A 20,270-nucleotide genomic window follows, 5' to 3' on the forward strand; every position below is an offset into this window, starting at 1 on the left:
CCCTCTGTCTCTGCCTGCCTCTCTGCCTACTTGTGCTCTCTCTCTCTGTGTCAAAAATAAATAAAAATCTTTAAAAGTAGATTTCAGGGGCAGCTCGGTGGCTCAGTTGTTTAGGTGCCTGCGTTCGGCTCAGGTCATGATCCCCGTGATCCCAGGGTCTTAGGATCAAGCCCTGTACCCTCTGCCTCTCCCCCCGTTGGTGTTCTCTTGTGTGCATGGTTCCTCTCCCTCTCTCTCTCAAATAAATAAATCAAATCTTACAAAAAAAAAAAAAAAAGTAAATTTCAGTCACAATTCTCAATCTCAAATTAGGTTATTTCATTTTTCTGAGTTCCACTCAAAAGATATAGGTAGAAAAAATACAATAGAAAAGAAAAAGCCAGAAAGGAAGCCATGGGACCAACTGGTTATATTCTTTTTTTTTTTTTTTTAAGATTTTGTTTATTTGTCAGAGAGAGAGAGAGAGAGAGAGTGCACAGGCAGACAGAGTGGCAGAGGGAGAAGCAGGCTCCCCGCTGAGCAAGGAGCCCAATGTGGGACTCAATCCCAGGACGCTGGAATCATGACCCCAGCCGAAGGTAGTCCCTCAACCAACTGAGCCACCCAGGCGTCCCGCCAACTGGTTATATTCTTAAATGCTCAGGACTCTTTGAGTCTTCTCTACTATGGACAATCAGAATATATCATCCATTATTACCTGAAAAAAAGTTTAAACTAAAATACAATACCTGCTGCTACATATTGAACCCTCAAGTACAAGGCAGGGTAGGAGTGGGAAGAGGACCAGCATTTATTTAGAAATAAGTCTTAGCCAATGAATCAGCAATTTATCTTACCTTTAATAGTTCTAGATTTCCCTCCTTTGCCATGGGCACCCCCCTTTTTACTGGATAGCCCATTCGAATGGGAAGAGGTACAGCAGAAGGTTTAAATGGTGCTGCAACAGGATAAACACTAGGCCAATCTTGGTCAACAGTCATTTTCTCTGTCCTAGGAGGTAGTGCCTATAGAACATAAAATGGTTTAGTATGTTAAATATGAATATGATCTTTAATTTTAAAGCAAAAAAGCTACAAAAAAGGAAACACAAGCAGAATTGCAACTGATGTAAAATCTGACCTCTTATAAAGCTGCTGCTATTCAAATGAAAAACACCAAATCTACCTAATATTTTTGCACTGTTTCTGCAATGCTTCTGGTAAGGGACTCCTTTAATAGCACACTTCCTTCACTAAAAATTTCTGTGGATTTAGACTGTTAGCAAATTTTTTACATCTTGTTGAAGAGTAACAATGTATTTTGAAATACAGATCTTCCTCAACTTACAATGGGTTTATTGAACACTCAGTGTTTAAGTTGAAAACACCGTAAGTTAAAAACGCTTTTAATACACCTAACCTACCAAACAGCATACCTTAGCCTAGCCTAACTTAAATGTGCTCAGAACACTTACATTAGCTTACATTTGGGCAAAATCTTCTAAAACAAAGCCTATTTTATAATAAAGTGCTGAATATGTCATATAATTTATTGAATACTGTACTGAAGGTTACAAAAAAAAAAAAAAAGAATGGTTATATGGTACAGACTGGTTGTTAAGTATATTGGTTATTTATCTTCATGACTCTGTGGTTGTGCCTAACTGCCACTGCCCAGCATCGCGCAAGCTCATACCGCATAATGCTAGCCTAGGAAATGATCAAAATTCAAAATTCCTAGTACAGTTTCTACTGAATGTGTACTGCTTTCTCACCACCATAAGTTGAAAAATTATAAGCTGAACCAGTGTAAGGTGGTGACTGTTTATAGTTTTCAGAACTTTATTGATGGAAGTCAGTACAGGAGAAGACACTGAAAACTGAGAAATAGAGGAAATAAGAAAAAAATAATACGAACTTGGAAATAAGTAAGTAGGTTAAACTAACTGAATACATATATAATGAGAGATTATACGTCTCCTAGTTTCAGAGAATAGCTATGTGACAGTTTAGTCAATCACATTAACATACACGTATTTTTTTAAAAACTGTATTCATTAGAAGGGGATGGCCGGCATATAAAAGTAGGGTTTAAAGAAGCAAAATCTGGCAATGCCCAACAATGCAATACCAAAACTAGGGTAGTGTACGCCTTGGAAGAAGGTAATATTCCTGTGAAAATAACTATGCCTACAGGGTAAGACCAAACTGGTGAGATTAATACACACATCCCAGGCTTCATAATTATTAAAAGCACCATCAAAAATAATTCTATATTCTAGTTTATATCCCTATTTCCCAGGAATATGTGAGTCTATTTCTCAAAGATGATCCATTTCTTGGGGTACTGACAAAAACCAGTCAAAGACTAGAGCCAAGGCTCTGGCAGTCACCAAGTATGCATCCCCTTGTGAAGCCTTCTCGGGCAGCATTCTTCTGCCTGATCATCAACATGTGCCTCACTTCAGAACTTCAGAGATCATGAAGATGATATACAGTAGCGTACATTAGTTGTTTACCTTTCTTCTCAGTGGTCTTTCATATCTGGGTCTTCTGTCTGCTGTACCTAAAAGACAACACAGTAGTTGCAGAGAACTGATTATGTGCAGTTGTTCAACACTGACCATGATCCCAAAACTCTGAGATTATTTCAGGTATTCATGAAAATGAAACAATAATCCATCTTCTGTAAGCGCTGGGACTAAATCATCTTAATGAAAAGTCAGAAATAGTTAAGAAATGTCCAGTTATTTTTTTTTTAAGATTTTATTTATTTATTTGACAGAGATCACAAGTAGGCAGAGAGGCAGGCAGAGAGAGAGGAGGAAGCAGGCTCCCTGCTGAGCAGAGAGCCCGATGCAGGGCTCGATCCCAGGACCCTGAGATCATGACCTGAACCGAAGGCAGAGGCGTAACCCCCTGAGCCACCCAGGTGCCCCAAAGTCCAGTTATTTAAATATAAAATGTATTGTGACTGATGATATAGTGAATTAATCACCTAAAGAAATATTTTCAATAAATGTTAAGGTTCATAATCAAACTCACTTTCCCAACTTAAAATATCTAGTTAGAAACAAGACCTTTTACATCTTTAAAGATATTTGAATGGAAATGTTTTAACTATAAATATACTTGCTCATATTTGGCATTATTTGGTTCCACCAAAAAAAAAAAAACCCTTTGTTTTTCCTTCTGTATTGCATATTAGAACTGCCAATGTTACAGTAATACCAGTAATAACAAAAATCATGGCCATTCCTAATAAATCATATAACTACAGAAGGCAGTAAATTATTTACATATAGTATATACCTTTCAAAATATTACCTTATGTCTCTCTAAATGTTCTGCTTCATTACAGCATACAGTGCTGTAATTATTCAGCACTTTCACATGCCAGACACTGTGCTACATGCTTTTCATTATCTCACTTAATCTTATTTTTCACAATAACTGTAAGGACTATTATTATCCTTAGAGGTCATTTAGAGCCGAGAAAAGAGTTAGGGTGACAATAGGATTGCATATAGGACTCTCCACACTCTGAACCACTTCTATCTCTAGCTTCATCTCCCTTCACAAGGTCCACAGCTAAACTAAACTTCTAGTACCAGAGCCTTTGGACTTTCTCCAAACTTACTGGCCCCTCTGCCTGGAATGTGCATCCCTTCCACCTGTCTGGCTCCTGTCCCCTTCTGCCTCCCCATCTCATTTCTTTATCTGACAAATTTTTATTCATCCCTTGATAGTAATTCATTTATTCACTCAACCATTTGAGTGATACTGTATACCAGAAACAGAGAAGGCAGCAATGAGCAAAAGAAACACAGACCTTGCTTTCACAGAATGTAGTCTGTCAAATAAGATATTTAACAAGTGATTTCAATAAATAGTCATACTATTAATGGCAACATATAGCAGGGGACAAAACTTAAGTCAGTTAATTGGAGAGAATTGCCCTGAAAAGCTGGATTTTAAGCCTAAACCTTAAGGATAAGCAAGAGGTAGCGCTGGGAACAGGCAAGTGAGAAAGTTTCTACACAGAAAAGGAAATGTAAAATCAATTGAAATAGTTCAAGATAGCTGAAATTTAAGACTAGAACAGAAAAGACATTAAGAAAAGAAGTTGGAAATATTTAATAAGCACCTCAACTACAATACATCATTAAGAGAGCTCTTGATTTTCTTCTTCCAGACTTCCTGATCCCTGTAAATGATACTGCCAATAATCCGCTTACTCAGGATAAGAATCTAACCTGATTCCCGAGACTTATTCTTATGCCCCATATCAAATCCATCAGTAAGTCCTCCTAGCTGGTCCACTTTTAGCCCACTAAAGTTGGTTCTTCACACAGTGATTTTTTAAAAATATTTTATTTATTTACCTGACACAGAGAGAGAGAGAGAGAGAACGGCCAAGCAGGGGGAGCAGTGGGCAGAGGGAGAAGTAGGCTCCCCACCAAACAGGGAGCCTGATGCGGGGCTTGATCCCAGGACCCCAGGATCATGACACAAGCCAAAGAAGGCAGATGCTTAACTGACTGAGCCACCCAGGTGCCCCAGGGGTCAGTGATCTTCTAAAAGTATAAATCAGGGGCGCCTGCGTGGCTCAGCTGGTTAAGCATCTGACTCTCGATTTTGGCTCAGGTCATGATCTCAAGGTCATGGGATCAATCCCTGCGTCAGGCTCCACACTCAGCAGTCGGCTTGTCCTTCTCCCTCTGCTCCTCCTCTCCTGAAATAAATAATTATATCACTTCCATGTTCAAAACCCTCCAGTATAATCCCAAACTTATAATAAAATCCTAGAAGCCGTGCAGATCATTACATCAGATCATTACTTATCTTTCTGACATCTTTTTTTTTTTTTTTTAAGATTTTATTTATTTATTTGACAGACAGAGATCACAAGTAGGCAGAGAGAGAGAGGAGGAAGCAGGCTGCCTGCCAAGCAGAGAGCCCAATGCAGGACTTGATCCCAGGACCCTGGGATCATGAGCCAAGCTGAAGGGAGAGGCTCAACCCACTGAGCCACCCAGGCACCCTCTTTCTGACATCTTAAGACTATCACTTACCTATGTTCATTTACCTCATTGACTTTCTTTCTGTTCCTTGATCACACCTCTAAGCTTGTTCTCAATTCCTGGCCTTTGCCCTTGCAGATCCCTATGTCAACAATGCTATTCCCTTCGGAGCTTGGCATGGTATATACCATGGGCTCTGCTCAAATGTCACTTCCTCAAGGTGGTCTTTCCTGACTACCCAAATTTTATCTACCCTATAGCCAGTACTCCTCCCATCTATCATTTTCAGTACTCTGCCTTATTTTCCTTCAAAGCCCTAATCACCACTTGACACTGTACTGACATTGTTTTTAGTCTGACTTACCCAAAACAATATAAACTTCATAAGGTGAGAGACCTTGCTATATCCCATTATCTAGAACACTACCCAGCACACAGTAGGAGTTAAGTATTTACAGAATGAATAAAAAACTTACAAGACACAATCATTAAGACAATAAAGGGCCACTCTGACAAGGTAAGGAATCTATCCTATCTTAAAGCAATGAGAAATCATTCACAGATTTTGAACAAGGGAGTGGCAAGGTAAGATTCGCTTTTTGTATACTTCACTCTATCGCTTCTCAGCCTTTTGGCTAAGATCAAGTGTGAATACTTCACTCTAGTTGTGATAATTCAAGGTAGGAGAGCATGAGCAGAAACAGGGGCCCGTAAAGAAACTACTGTAGAAGTGAGAGATGGTGGCCTAGACTGAACTCTTGGTAATACAAAGATTAGCGATTGTATAGAAGGTAGCTTGGACAGCACCTGGTAAATTACTGGACACGGCCCCTCTTTGACATAGCTTTCCCCGACTCCCTCCCGAGGGCTCTTCCTCAATGCCCGTTACTCTATTCACTCTTCCATTACAGCGCCTCACACTGCATATAGTGTGACTCCGTTAACAGATCTGTCTTTTCCACAGATTCTTCCAAGTAAGAACAAGTGTCCTGAATGAAGGTCATCTCAATGATGTCTGTGGAATGAAGGTCATCCCATTTGGTGGCCTAGCTAGGGCTGGAATTCAGAGCTGCAATTTGTCCCACGAGAGCTGTATGCTTCTCTTAACGTTCGAGAAAACCCATGGTTCAACACTGCCCAACAAACATCACCCGGCACCAGTAACTAGCGTGACCCTGTGCCAGTGGCCGCGCAAAGGGAGGACCAGAAAGCGCGGGTCACTGTAAGGGGCTAGGGGCAGAAAGCTCGCAACGTCCAGCCCATCCAGAAGCAGAAATCGGCGACTAAAATTCCGATGACAGGGGTACAGAAAGGAGACCCACACCTGCGGCTTTGCTACCGGGAGCAAAGGACGTACCGGCTTCCCCTAGGCGGTGCGGACTCCGCCACCGCGGCGGCTAGCATGGATTCGGTGTTCCGCCCTCTCACCTCCCGCAAAGCCCGGAGGGGATGCGACAGACACTCACGCGGGCTTGGTATCGCGGAGCGGGTGGCCGGAGACACGGAGGTACAGAAAGCACGCAGGGTCCTGGTCCCCGGCTGCAGGGTCAGCCACGCGGAGAGCGCGGCAGCCGCCATGGTCGCGAGGACGGCAAGCCGGATGGGACAAACGCAGTCGGGAGTCAAGGGGCGGCTCTTGAGGCCGCTACTGCGCAGGTTCGCCCCGCCTTGCCCCGCCCCTATGGTGGAGAAACAGGAAATAGGCGGGCGTGCAAAGGCTGCCCGCTTGGAGTCAAATATGTAGGAAGATAGCCCCAAAACAGGAAAAACTAATAAAAGAAAACAAAAAGATAACAAAATGTTTAATTGATAAGTAAATAAATAAAGAGAGAGAGAGATAAATAAATAGATAGATAGATAGATAGATAAATAGATAAATAAATAGATTTAAAAAAAAAAGAAGCAGTGAGTCCAAAGAGGACCGTAAGGGATGGGGAAAAATGTGGTTTACAGAGGGCAAATGTGATCTGGCTGGGATTTCAGATGACACAAGAGTCTGGAAGTTTACATTAGGGCCCTGCTTCTTTGCCATTGCTGCCTTTCCACACTTTCTCGGTTTAAAGAAGTCTTGAGCTGGTGCAAGTGATATACTCTAAGAGCGAGACAGTATCTGAGAGTAGTTAAAAGGATGGCCTCTAGCCAAACTACTTCTGTTTAAAACTTGACTTCATTTTTTCTTGGCTGGGTTGATCCTAATCAAGTAAATATAGCGAAAGCTCTGGGTGAACTGTTAGCCTACAGTGAGCGCCCTGTGTGCATAGGCTGTGACTGTCATTAATGATTTCGTTAGTTCCTTTGTAGATCAGGTTAGAATTACAAAAAGACCTCATCAGGACCTCAAAAATAATGGTCTTTCTTTTTTTTTAAGATTTTTCTAAAAAGTTTATTTGACAGAGCACACGAGGGAGCATGAGCAAGGGAGCATGAGCAGGGGGAGCAGGAGAAGCAGGCTCCCCGCTGAGCAGGGAGCCGCATGCCGGGCTGGAGGCTCAATCCCAAAACCCTGGGATCATGATCTGAGAGAAAGACAGACACTTAATGACTGATCCACCCAGGCGCCCCAATAATGGTCATTTTTAAAATAAGATTTTTTTTTTCTACCCTCCTCTATTTCAATAAAAAGTTGTAGATTTGTGTGTCTGTAAAGGAGGTGAGTTCAAGGTCTTCCTGCCTCAAGGCATCTTGGATTGAAACCTATTTTGACAACCCTAGGATGGATTAATGTACAACCATTAATAAAATTATTCTCTATTGTTTTTAATAGGTACTACAATATTTAACCAAAGTACAAAATTACAGTAACAGGAATAACTGGGAACCAACATGACCGACTCTTGGTAAGCATACCAAGTAGAGCAGGGGGCTGCAGGTGTCCCAGAGTAGTGTGTGTGCAAGCATTCTGTGTGCTATGGACATCAATCATTATTGTTGGGGCGTGGGGAAGGGTAATTGGCAGATAGGGACAAGTATTTGTGATAATCACCATTCTCATCTTTTCTGGCCTTTTACCATCCCATAATTGTTCCAAAGCAGAAGTACAGTGTGTTAAATGTACTAGTTTCCTAGGGCTGCCCTAGGAAAGTACCACAAATTGAGTGACTTAAAGTAACATTTATTCTCTCACCAGTTCTAGATGCGAAAAACCCCCAGGTGTTAGCAGGGAAAATTAATAAAAGGAAATATCTGTTAAAACTAATAAAAGGAAATATCATTTAAAATGAAGTCTAGAGGCCAGATGAGGGAGCTCTCACATCCTACCACTAGCCAGCAAGTACAGACCCCACCAGGAACAGAGAGTACCTTGCAAGTCTTGCCAGTGGATACCAGTTTACTAACCCAGCAGGAGAAGACAGTTGTTCTCCTACCCCACCAACAGCCCAGTCGGTAAGAGACTGTCACGATTCAGCTAACGAAAAGGCAGCATGCCTCAAACTCCCAGTTTACTCCCTAGGACTTTTCATCCATAACAGCCCCTCCCAACTCCCTTCTTTATAACAAAGCAATCGTCTGCTATGTTCTCCATACTTGCCAATGGTTTTGCTGTAGCATTCATGTCCTGAACTGCAAGTCTCTGCTAATCCCTAGTAAACCCATTTTTGCTGGTAAAATAATTGACGGTTTTAAGATTAACAGTTGCTTCTGGAAGTTCTGAGAATCTGTTTATGCCTCTCTCCACACTTCTGATGGTTTGCAGTAGCTCGTAGATACATGGCTCCAATCCCTGTTTCTGTCTTCACATGGTGAGCTACCCTCTCCTCCGTTTTTAAGATTAAAAGTACAGCCTTTTGGTCAGATGGGTATGGGGTTTGAATCCAGGCTCTGTTTTTTTGTGTTCTGGGGAATATCTGCCTAACATCTCTTGAGCTTCAGTTTCATGGAAAATGGAACCGTAAGATCTTCCTCAGGGCTGTTGTGATTAAGTAGGTATGTTGCAGAAGGCAGAATATAAATGGTGGTCATGGGGCGCCTGGGTGGCTCAGTGGGTTAAGCCTCTGCCTTTGGCTCAGGTCATGATCCCAGGGTCCTGGGATTGAGTCCCACATCCGGCTCTCTGCTCAGCAGGGAGCCTGCTTCTCTCTCTCTCTGCCTGCCTCTCTGCCTACTTGTGATCTCTCTCTTTCTTAAATAAATAAAATCTTAAAATAAATAAATAAATAAATAAATAAATAAATAAATGGTGGTCATTTGAATTAAGCTCATGGTCAACAGAGCTGTGATTTTTGCTCTCTCCAGTTTGTATGTTCTAGTACAGTGAATTACAAGACCTATACCATACAAATTTGGGACAAAAGAAGTATGAATCTTTACAGAATTATTTTATATTCAGGGATCTCTCAGTTTCTGAGCAGGAAGTTGAGACTCATGTCCTCACCCTGCCTTCCTGTGTTTTCTTTTTGTCTTACTATCTCCCTAAGACATTAGTGAACAGACATGACCTGAGTTAGAGGAGCTGGAAAAATACTGTTTTCCCAGACATCAAGTACAATAAGGTTCATCCTGAATTAAAAGAACTCATTTGCAATCCTGTCAGCAGGCAATAATATGTTTCAGTCAGTGTAAACAGTAACACATGTACCTAGGAGTCACTAAGAATTACATAATTTTTCAGTTGGAAGAATTCTTAAAAGCGCAGTTGCTCACTTACGATAAACACTTTTTGTTCAGCTTTCTTACCAAATTATGGCACCGCAAATTATGTAGCCAGTGCTGTGTGGAATAATTTTAAATATTAAGGATTTTTATAATGGGGTTTTATTATATCTAAAACCCAGATTAATCCAGTGACTTTCTGTCAGAGAGCTACTTTTAGTTAAAACTTCTTCAAAACGTCTTCTTAGTTAATAGCAAAATTCTTAATTCTTAATTATGCAAATTTCTTAATTAAGCAAATTCTTAATTAAGCAGAATTGCTAATTAAGCAATATTCTTAATGTTAACTCTCCAGCAAACTGGAGAGAGTGGGTATGGAGAGAGGGTGAGACTCCCGAAGGCTTAACTTCCTGTATTTCCATACTTTTTTACAGCAGAATGCAGATTTTTTAAAAGTACAGTATTTTTTAAATCAGCAAAAGCTTCACATTTTTATTTTCACACAAAAAAAAGAAGACATGGTAACTCTGATTTATATCTTCCAGTTGTTTAGAACATGAATATTTACAATTTGTACTAGAGTTCTCAAAATTATTGTTAGCTTATAATTTAGTATGGAAAAATGTTATCACTGGGGCGCCTGGGTGGCTCAATGGGTTAAGCCTCTGCCTTCGGCTCAGGTCATGATCTCAGGGTCCTGGGATCAAGTTCCACGTCAGGCTCCCCACTCTGCCGGGAGTCTGCTTCTCCCTCTCTCTGCCTGCCTGTCTACTTGTGATCTCTCTCTGTCAAATAAATGAATAAAATCTTGGGGGAAAAAAAAGTTATCACAAGCATCATCTCCTTCGAATTAATTGAACTCATCCCCATTTACAGATAAGAAAACGAAGAGTTAAGTTGCCAGACTCTGCTCTTAAGATAATTCAACTCAAACCCACATCTGATTTCAAACTGAATGTTGTTTTTACTACCCTAACCACCTTCTTGATAGTTTCCTCGACACAACATTGCTACAGATATACATATACCGTCCCCATATGCCAAGGAAACATTAATTGGGTGTCAGGGTATCTTCCAGGCTCATTCAAAGTGTGTGCCTTTATTTCTTCCCTTGCATCCTTAATATTTAAGGTGTTTGGAAATACAGCATTAATTGTGGTAGATTTCATCCCTACATCCAATCATCAGCAAACACTGTATGCTTTACCTTCAACTCTTGTAACAGCTTCCCAGCTGCTCCCATGGGTTCTGATTTCACTCTTTCCTCCTTACAACCTAGTCACCACCCAGTAATCAAGTGAGGTGTTTTTGGGTTTTTTTTTTTTTTAAGATTTTATTTATCTGAGAGAGAGTGAGAGAGAGCATGAGAGGGGAATAGGTCAGAGGGAGAAGCAGACTCCCTGCAGAGCTGGGAGCCCAATGCGGGACTCCACCCGGGGACTCCAGGATCATGATCTGAGCCAAAGGCAGTGGCTTAACCAACTGAGCCACCCAGGCGCCCAAGTGAGATTTTTTTTAAAGTGTAAGTCTGATCAAGGCATGTCTGTCTGTCCCTTTATCACTCACAATAAAATTGGGTCCTCACAAGTGTGATTTGCTTGTTTTATTTGCTGGGTACTTCAATTTCGACTCCTATCACTCTCTCCCAGGCTCCCTGGACTCCATTCACACAGGCCGCCTCTGCTTTGCTTTACACACATTGACTCTGCTCCCATTTCAGGCTCTTTGCCTTTGCAGCACTCTAAGCCTAGAACATTCTTTCCCAGATCTATCTGTACTAATGCTCTCCCTTTTCATTCAAATCTCTGGTCAATTATCCCTTCTCAGAGGTCTTCCTTAACCTAAATCCCATATAAAGTAGTACCTCCTTCACTCTCTATCCCTTTATCCGTGCTTTATTTTCACATAACACCAGATATATTTTTAAGATGCATTTTATATAATCATATATTTGTCAATTGTCAGTCTTCCATCATTAAAAGAGAAATCACCAAGAGTAGGGACTTTGTTCTTCTTACTACTGGATTGGAAGGGTGTAGGACAGCACCTGACATAAAACTAGGCATTTACCAATCATGTGAATGAATCTTTAATTTACATTCTTAAGCACTTTTTGCTTCACTTAGCTTTCCTCCCTTATAGTACTATTACAATTCCACCCAGGCTTTTAAGCAAAGATGCTTTTTATAAGTGGATACATGTTAATCATCACTACGAGGCATTGCTATAGGGATCACTGTGTTTATTTATTTTAAATATTTTATTTGACAGAGCGGGTGAGAGAGCACAAGCAGACAGAGTAGTAGAAGGAGAGGCAGAAGCGGGGAGCCTGATGTGGGTCTCAATTCCAGGACCCTGAGATCATGACCTGAGCTGATGGCTGATTCTTAATCATCTGAGCCACCCAGGCACCTCAGGGGTCACTGTGTTTAACGCATAGGGAAAGTGGACACTCCAAGCAAGTCCCAAAGTAAATCCTACCAAGAGTCTCTGTGCACAGAGAAAGCAGGTAGGGAGGAGATGGGATCAAGGGCAGAGCTTATAGGAAGAGAGGGGAATGAGGTTTTGTTTAGTAGGAGTCCTGAATCGAAACTGGTGTTGTCAATGTAATTAAACCCATTCCGTAGTCTCATGGACCAGCTTCTCCCCCACTCTGCCACCTTCCACCCAAGCAGTAAAAATAAATTTTACACTTTACAGTTCTAGACTATTAAACAATCAAACAAAGACTTTTTCTTAGCAAATCAAACTTCAAGGCTGACTTTATTCTCTCCTTTCATTTTTATTATTGAATAAATTAATTTTCCCTGCAATATGAGCAGGGTTTTTCCCTCTCTGTTGTCATGACATTATATGCTTTGGCCCAGGTGATTATTTTCTTGCAATGGAGGGTGGGTAGGAAAAAAAAAAAAAATCCCATGTGGGATGATGCATGTGGATGAGCTCGCTAAAATACTTTTTCCTTTTTGCCTTACAGTCTCTTTGCCCACATCCAGTTCAGAGGATGCTAATATAAACCTTGCCCACCTCTCTCAGCCCATCTTTCTTACTCAGACAGTTCCCCAGCAGCTTTCTGATGGAGACACACTCTTCCGTTTCCAGGACAAACTGTGCCACGGCCTTCCGTCCTGGCAGCTGGCCTTGCACGGTCTCACTTTTGACACTGTCCAGGACCACTCCTCTGATATCTTTGGGCTTACCTGGCACCCCAAAGATGATAAACAGGCCCAGACAATCATCTCCTATCAAGTGACAGAATTCTTCCAGCTTATCAAATCGACTTCTCTTCCTGGAAGACCCCTCTGCCCTGGATTCTGCAGGGGACATGTCACAGGGCTGAGATGCCACAGGAGGGAGGGAAGACATCTGCAGAGTTTGCACTGCCAGCTGAAGCCTGATCTGTTTGTCGGCTCCCCAGAAGGTCCAAATCCAGTCTGCCCCGAATAGTACAGCTTGGTGCTTGGTCATCTTGGTGGTGGTAAGCCATTCGTCCACTCCCTTGTCTTGGCAGAAAGTGATGAAGTGGATTAAGAAGATCTCGTTCAGAGTGTTGGAAGCTGGGCACAGATTGCTCAGAGGCTCTTCGAATCCAAGATACTCCCTCACTTTCCGAGCTGCATGGACTATAGCCTCGCTGACAACCTCACAGACGCTGGAAACCTCTTTGCTGTCCTTCGGAGGCAACTGTTGCGATGAGTTTTGCCCCATATTTCCTCTGCACCTGATCAATACTGCTTCCAGAGATTGAACGTATGAAGCTCATGCGGAATGACTTCTTCAGAGTAGAAGTTTTACAGTGTTTTACAGTGAAGTCATGTCTGGTAATGCAGTCCCAGTTTTCCGACTCAGCATTGACGTGGCGTAGCTGAGGACACAGACACACAGCTCAACAAACATGCCCAGTCTCTGTTTGCCAACGAGGTGTGTTGTATTCACACATTCCTACTGGTTTATTAAGTTAGAGATGATTAACTCTCACCAAAACATCTGTTCTTCTCTAGCGATGTTCACTCTACTTCTAATACTGGGCAGTCTCTTCCAGGATAGGTTTCTGCTTTTCAAATTTTACTTAAAGACAGTATTTAGTTCTTTAAAGAAACATACATCTCCTTCTAAAACGAACTTCTTCAATTTTGATGGCGAGTCATTTTCCTTTGCTTTTCTAGTAACCCCTCTGCTAGGATTCCTTACGCCCCACCCAGTCCAGCTGCCTATTTCCTTTTGTACAGAAATTCCTCAGAGCCCTCAAATTTCCACCTGTCAATATATGCTATAACCCTCCCCCATGAAACTTATGGGAGTTTGCAAAGATAAAGCATCTGTGTCACTGTTCTAATAGGTCAGAAATAAAGCCTACTGGGTATTCTGCACAAAGGAAAATAAAGTCACAGAGCATAAAAACAGGAGACAATTATCAACTGACTTTATTTCTTTTCATATGGTAAAACCAGCAGTGCACAATGTTTTGTAAATAAAATATATCTCATCAAAAAAAAACCTTAACTTTATCATGTATCATCAGTTATGTTACACTGCCCTGAATAAAGAATATTTGGCATCTCTAACAGTCTTCTGGCACATTTTTTTTTAACCAGGTTTGAATAAGAAATTGTTTTTCAAATGGTGACATATGTTCACGTTAAAAAAAATACTAATATGTAAGAGTCCAATACAGTTACCAGACAATGAATAGTAGAGAGTAAAGGATTATTATTAGCATCAGATCATTTTAGTCACGAATAAACAGTAATTTGGTATTACAGGCCCTTGTTGAAAAGCTTGGTAACCTGCTAAGAACTTGCAAGATCACACCACTGATATTCAAATAGAATTTATAAGCAAATCCACGAGCACATACTGAACTGCCTCTCCCCACACCAATTTGTGACAACGTGTCTTTACCATGTTGGCTATCGTAGGAAGTGATGTAGTAGTGAATAAAAAATAGGATATTTTTTCAACTACCCCTAAAAAAAATGATAAACACAGTAAGTTTTTGCCACAGCTATTTCCTTTAGAAATAAATGTCATCTGGGCCCTGTGCTAAAAACATGAATTACATTTTCTCATCACAATATAGCCATTCTAAAACTCATTGTGCAGCCTCAGCATTACTGAACTCTGAGTGAAATGTTCAGATGCATATTCAGCTTAACAAAATCCCATCCACTGATAGCCTGAGAAATATACAATTAATAACAGTAGGTAGATTGTTAGTATTTTGATGTCATGAGATACTCAGCAAGAAGGAAAATAAGCAGCTTAATGCTGTGAAAGTTTTTGTTTTGGTCTGGTTTCTTCAGAAATTTCTACAAATTTGGGGGGGAACTTCTGAGTGCATTTGAGTTAACAGTATTCAAATGTCCCTGGTGTTCTTCCTTTTGAGGCTAAAGGATCCAAGATGAAGGCTGAAACTTTTTTTTAACTCTTCAACAGGGTGATGTGTCATCAGAGAAGGGGTATTTCATATATCCTAATTTAGTTGGGATGATCAATATTAACATCATTTTTAATATCATTAAAATTTAGTTGTGGGGAAGGAGAGATCATCCCAACCTTTCGAGGACCAGCTGGTATATGACCGTTTGGAGCACTGTATTCGCTTTTCATCATCTCCCCTATGTCACAAAATAAAAGTTCTGTTTTCTATGTACTAAATATATACACGTATTTAGAAAAATATATAAAATAGGACAAGAAGAGGCAAGTGGAGGTGGCCGCTGGCATTTAGCGGGCACGCGGAACACTTGAGGAAATTCCACATACGGATTTTGAAAGCATGTAATGTCCTGCGCTGACAGCTACAGTGCTGCCACACAGACGTGATGAGATCATCCACGCACTGCTTCCTGATCCCCAAATCCCGTGTACTGTTGAATGGGAACGTGAAACGCTACAGTAAAACACTCATATTAAATGCAACACTTTAAATATAATATATCACAGATTTTTACATTAAATAGAGGACAGACCACTACACTCTCATTCACCAGTGTCTCATTTTTCATGGTGTCTTCGGAATAGGCACACGCTGCCCCCCCCGCAACCCAGCCCTCCGTGTCCACTTCTGAGAAGGTGGAATGATCAATCGTGTATAATCTGCTGCTTGTTCTAGATTCTTTGAGTTGTTTGAGAAATCAGGTGGAGGAAAGCCGAGGGGCTCCTCATGCTCGTCCAAGTGCTCAGATTAAACATTGGAGTCCTCGTCAGTGATGCTGGCACTGGGGGAACGGGCGGCAAAATCCCGAAACATGTCATCCTCCTTTAACATGTGCTGGAAAACAAGGAGACGGGGTCATGAAACAGGAAGCCAGGAGCTCAGCACGACACACATTCCACTAAAACATGCAGTCCTTTGGGGTTATTTTAAACATCTTTTTAGAATAACATTTTTTCTTTAAACTTCTTCTCATTTTTAAAGATTTTATTTTTAAGTAATCTCTACCCCCAACGTGGGGCTCGAAGTCACAACCCCAGGGATCAAGAATCGCACGCTCCACCAACGGAGCCAGCCAGGTGCCCCTTTAGAATAACATTTTAACTTCGTTTTACAGACTTACTGTTAGATTGTTGATGCCTTCGGAGAACGCCCCTATCTGTCTCACCGTACCTTCTGAATCCTCCATCTGTAAAGAACACACCCATCACGTGACCTACTCGGTTGCATCATTTCAAAGAAAGGACAGCAAAATGAGCAGAAGTCAAAGAAGAAATAATGCAAGTGATACAAAACAGGCTGGGAGCAACAGAACACTTCTGAGGATACCTCCTTTCATTAGAGCAACCAGAGGCTAAGAATGAGCCCAAACGACCCTTTACAGGCACATCTAGCCTAATGCTCTGATATTGACAACGACATCAAAGGATTGGTGACTAGGGGGCAATACTCAAATCCAGGACTTCGCATTGAAAAGACTACATGAGCTGTGTATTTCCACTTGACTTAATACACAGATTTCCATAACCCAGAGACAGTATAACATCAGTAAACAGCCCAGCCTGGCAGCTTGCAAGCCCAGGTCTTCGAGCCGCTCTTCTATCTCAGTTAAGAATTACTCAGCCTCTCTGTGACTCGGTGTCCTTCCCCCTACACTGAGGATGACAAGGCTCTGTATGTTTTACTGTCACCGTGAAAGCTGATACATGTTAAGTGCTGAGGATAGTGCCTGGGACATAGCAAGCAACCGGGAAGCTATTGACTACTTTCTTATTATCTTTATTTTCAGATATTAGAGAAAAAACTGATCAGTAGACACAGTGCAGCAAGTTTCCATTTAGTGTTTCACGGCTGGAGGAACTTGAAAGAAAACAGGCATGTCCTATTGCCTTTACCTGCTCCAACCGGTCCAAATCATCTTCGTCATACAGGCGCATGTCCAATCCAGGTTTAAATCCCTTCTTAGAGGTACTTCCTGATGTATGTCCCAGTTCCATTGGACAAACATATTCTTCCCCATCTTCCTGTCTCTTCTTTCTCAGATTCCCAAAATTGCTGAAGGTAAGTTTCCTTGGCTTTAAAAGAAAAGCAAACATCCAGGGATTTAATAAAACTCATATGGCAGAGGATTGAGAATATGCATGATTCACTTATTCACTCCATTTATAGAGAAAAGCAACTGGATGATTAAATTGGTGTGACAAAAATAAAAGCACCCTGTGTGTGTATGATAGATGTGCCCAAATATAATAAATGATCCAGACTATGAATCTCAGAAGATTAAGCTTGTTCTCCTTATTCACCCCAATTAGCTGTGCAGTCACTGTGATAAGCAAAAAAATGCCAAGAGCCTTAGTTTTGATTAAACAGGACTTAATGCAATGATATTTCTCAGGGATGAATCCAGTTTTGCAAGGTTTTCCCATCTCAGATCAGGAAAAGAGAATGGTCCTAACTGTGTTTTCTTTTCGGGGGAAGCTATGATTATCCTGTATGCCCACTATGCTTCCACAACAGAACTGAGGTTGCTAAAGGAATCCTCGCTTGTTTGGAGAGAGAATTTCTAATGATACTTGGAAGAGAAACTCCATCTTAGTCACTGCATAGTCCCTGTGACTATCTGTTCAGCAGATGGTGATCAGGCTGATGTTGAGAATTTAAATAGAACAGAGTCTTTCAGAAGTTTCAAATCTGGCAGATCTTTTAAGAGAGAAAGGGAGCTAATGAGAAAGTGTCAGGCAGGTAGAGGAGGTAAAAGAGAGAGAGAGAGAGAAAGAAATATCTATGTATATAAAGAACTTGATACAAATTTGCAGAACAGCTGATAAACCCTATCTCCACATTAAGTTGGCTGAGATAAGAGACTCAGAAGAGTTCTCAGAGAAATGATTGAAAAGAAGAAAATGTAATCTGAATTTGGTATGACCCATGAATCCGGGTATACCTGGAAACAGCCATTCTCTGTTGGTCTACCTTGAATCATTTCTTAAGTATCTTTTTCTAACTTGCAAGACTGGTTTATTGCAAGCCAGACAAGTTGAATCTGTGTGAGAAATCTTCCTCTTCTGCTGGATTTATCCATAAAACAACTGCAATCAATGTTTGAGCCCAAGTCATGGACTCTGCATTGGCAATACATTGACTATACGCCAACGTCATCCTCTTCATCACTGTTAACTCTTAATAGAATAAACAATGTGAGCAAAGGTTCCCCCAGAAAGACACTTGCAAAGATGCATTTTCTTAATTACTCTTAAAGATGCACAGACCATTAACCCATCCACAAGACTCAGTAAACTCCAGAAAATGGGACAGTCGGGTCAAAACTAAGCCCCAGCTTTAGTTTTTGCTTTAACCAGTTATTAGAAGACAGAAGCCTGAACCAACCTTCACTTTGGCCGTGGCTGTCAGGAGTACATAATCTGGCAACTCCATGGCATCACGCTTTTGGTGCTGGGCCTCGGCCCCGATCAGAAGGTTGAAATGAGTGGCCAAATGTCTTCGCAAGAGGGTCTTACTTGGTGGGATGTTCAATAACTGAGCCATTGTTTCTACATTAAAACGAGGTTCTAGAACCTATAAAAAAAAATTACAGTCGTTTAAGGCACTGTGTATCATACACGTCTGCCCTGCGCTTTGTAATTGGCAAAGCTCCTTCATTTAGTCGTCACCAATGATCCCGCAACAGCCCAGAGAGACAGAGCGTGGACTTCGATCTTCAAGCTATATATCTTTATTTTGCCTAAGCTAGTGAGAAGTAGAGCCGTTCCCGACATCCATGCATTCCAAAGTTAGGGCTTGTAGCTCCCCGAAGTGGAGCCTTTGGAAGGCAACTCCTTATATCACTGTGCAGAAATAGAATCTGGATGTGGCAGGTGTTTCAAAACAGGATCCCATGAGAACCAGTGGCCAGATGTCACATAAGATAAGAGACAATGAATAAGAAATGGATTGAAATCTGATCTAGCCCTACATGATACAAATAAAAATATGGGGGAAAATACTCGGAAAGTAAAAAGACTCCCTAGAAATGGTTACAGGAGGGTTCAGTTTGATGATGCTAGGATTATGACAAGCAAACTGATAACGTCCTACCTCATTCGACTGATGGAAACAAAATGAGAAGAAGTCAGTTTTTCAATTAAAAGAGAGTTTTACCATGAGCCCACCATGGACACCACTGCCTCTGAGGTTGGGGGCATATTCTGCCAAGTCCACGGAGCGCAGCCACTCCATCACCCGGTGATTGGTCCACTGCTGAACTTCGGACGGGGTGACGCTATTCTGTGAGAACAAACAACCCCCAGGAGCTTCAGCCATGAGAGACTGTGGCTCTGAGAAACAAACGGAGGGTTTTGGGGGGGGGGGGGGGGGGGGTTGGGTGAGCCTGGCGGTGGGTATTAAGGAGGGCACGGATTGCACGGAGCCCTGGGTGTGATACATAAAACAATGAAATCTGGAACATTTTATTTTTTGTGAAAAAAGTAAAATAAAACAAAATAAAAGGAGCTTCAGCCTATTGACTGTGGGATCCCAAACACTCAAACTGCACCTTCTACAAAGTCTGCCTTCTAGAGCACAATTCACTCGACATCCCGCTAAGTGTTTACAGAAAAGGTGAAAAGGGGTCTGCTAAGCTCAATTTTGTTTTGAGGCATCTGTGCCAGTGTTCCAAGCTTTTTTCACAAACTCATGAAGCAGTGCTTTAGGAAAGCAAGTCTCTAGAGTGATATTTAACTCTGTGGCTTAAGAAGACCAGAAAATAAAAGACACCCGAGAAAAGGAGGGAGGGAAATTAAAACACAATCACAGATAGAGCTATCACAATGGGGGGGATATAGGAAAATAAGACCCGAGAAAGTAATGAGGCTGGACTTGAGGCTCTGAGGATGACAGAAGCCTTCCCTGCCGGCCCCATGAAGACGTGTGTGTCTGTTTTGCCCGCACAGTTGTCCAGTGCACGGGGAGCGCATGCAGCGGGAATCTCAACCTCAGGTGCTACCTCGTCAGACGGCCGCCTCCGCAGACAGTTAGGTTCAAAGTTATTGATCCTCAGGACCTGGATAGCCCTTTTGATACTGAGATGGTGTAGCACACTCACGACCTTCAAAGACAGTAAGTCATCCTGAAAAAAAAAAAAAAAAAAGAACAAAAAGAGGAGGTCACTGAGCTGGCCTAGAGCAGAAGGACCTTCTCAGGGAAATTTCAGAAAACACAATTGAAACTAGGAAACCCCTCTAC

General features: G+C 41.6%; 3 protein-coding genes across 11 annotated transcripts in view; all 3 read right to left on the reverse strand.

Annotated features, from left to right (window-relative positions):
• MRPS35 (mitochondrial ribosomal protein S35) overlaps window positions 1–6,624 on the reverse strand; it is a 44,499-nt gene extending 37,875 nt beyond the window's left edge. The window contains exons 1-3 of one of the 2 annotated variants that reach the window (XM_032855191.1): window positions 6,469–6,624; window positions 2,498–2,544; window positions 837–1,004 (exon numbers count right to left, since the gene is read on the reverse strand). In XM_032855191.1, coding sequence (XP_032711082.1) covers window positions 837–1,004; window positions 2,498–2,544; window positions 6,469–6,580 — 327 coding nt within the window. In that variant the 5' untranslated portion in view covers window positions 6,581–6,624. The other variant, XM_032855192.1, reaches the window with a different exon arrangement.
• Window positions 6,625–12,111: 5,487 nt separating this feature from the next.
• REP15 (RAB15 effector protein) lies at window positions 12,112–15,022 on the reverse strand. The gene has a single exon (XM_032855195.1). The coding sequence runs from the start codon at window positions 13,298–13,300 to the stop codon at window positions 12,590–12,592; it is 711 nt and encodes a 236-aa protein (XP_032711086.1). The 5' UTR covers window positions 13,301–15,022; the 3' UTR covers window positions 12,112–12,589.
• Window positions 15,023–15,029: 7 nt separating this feature from the next.
• Window positions 15,030–20,270, reverse strand: part of PPFIBP1 (PPFIA binding protein 1) — a 173,987-nt gene continuing 168,746 nt past the window's right edge. For all 8 annotated transcript variants that reach the window (XM_032855182.1, XM_032855185.1, XM_032855184.1 and 5 more), the window contains 6 exons: window positions 20,032–20,154; window positions 19,188–19,313; window positions 18,417–18,605; window positions 16,925–17,104; window positions 16,153–16,218; window positions 15,030–15,866 (listed from right to left, as the gene is read on the reverse strand). In XM_032855182.1, the coding sequence (XP_032711073.1) occupies window positions 15,780–15,866; window positions 16,153–16,218; window positions 16,925–17,104; window positions 18,417–18,605; window positions 19,188–19,313; window positions 20,032–20,154 (771 nt within the window). In that variant the 3' untranslated portion in view covers window positions 15,030–15,779. The remainder of the gene's footprint in view (window positions 15,867–16,152; window positions 16,219–16,924; window positions 17,105–18,416; window positions 18,606–19,187; window positions 19,314–20,031; window positions 20,155–20,270) is intronic.

This window comes from Lontra canadensis, unplaced genomic scaffold (assembly GCF_010015895.1).
Source record: "Lontra canadensis isolate GAN:19392208 unplaced genomic scaffold, GSC_riverotter_1.0 scaffold9, whole genome shotgun sequence".
NCBI classification, from domain to species: Eukaryota; Metazoa; Chordata; class Mammalia; order Carnivora; family Mustelidae; genus Lontra; species Lontra canadensis.

Bases quoted from the DNA above. Each gene is read 5' to 3' on its own strand.
- REP15 (XM_032855195.1), bottom strand. From the start codon at position 13,300: ATGGGGCAAAACTCATCGCAACAGTTGCCTCCGAAGGACAGCAAAGAG.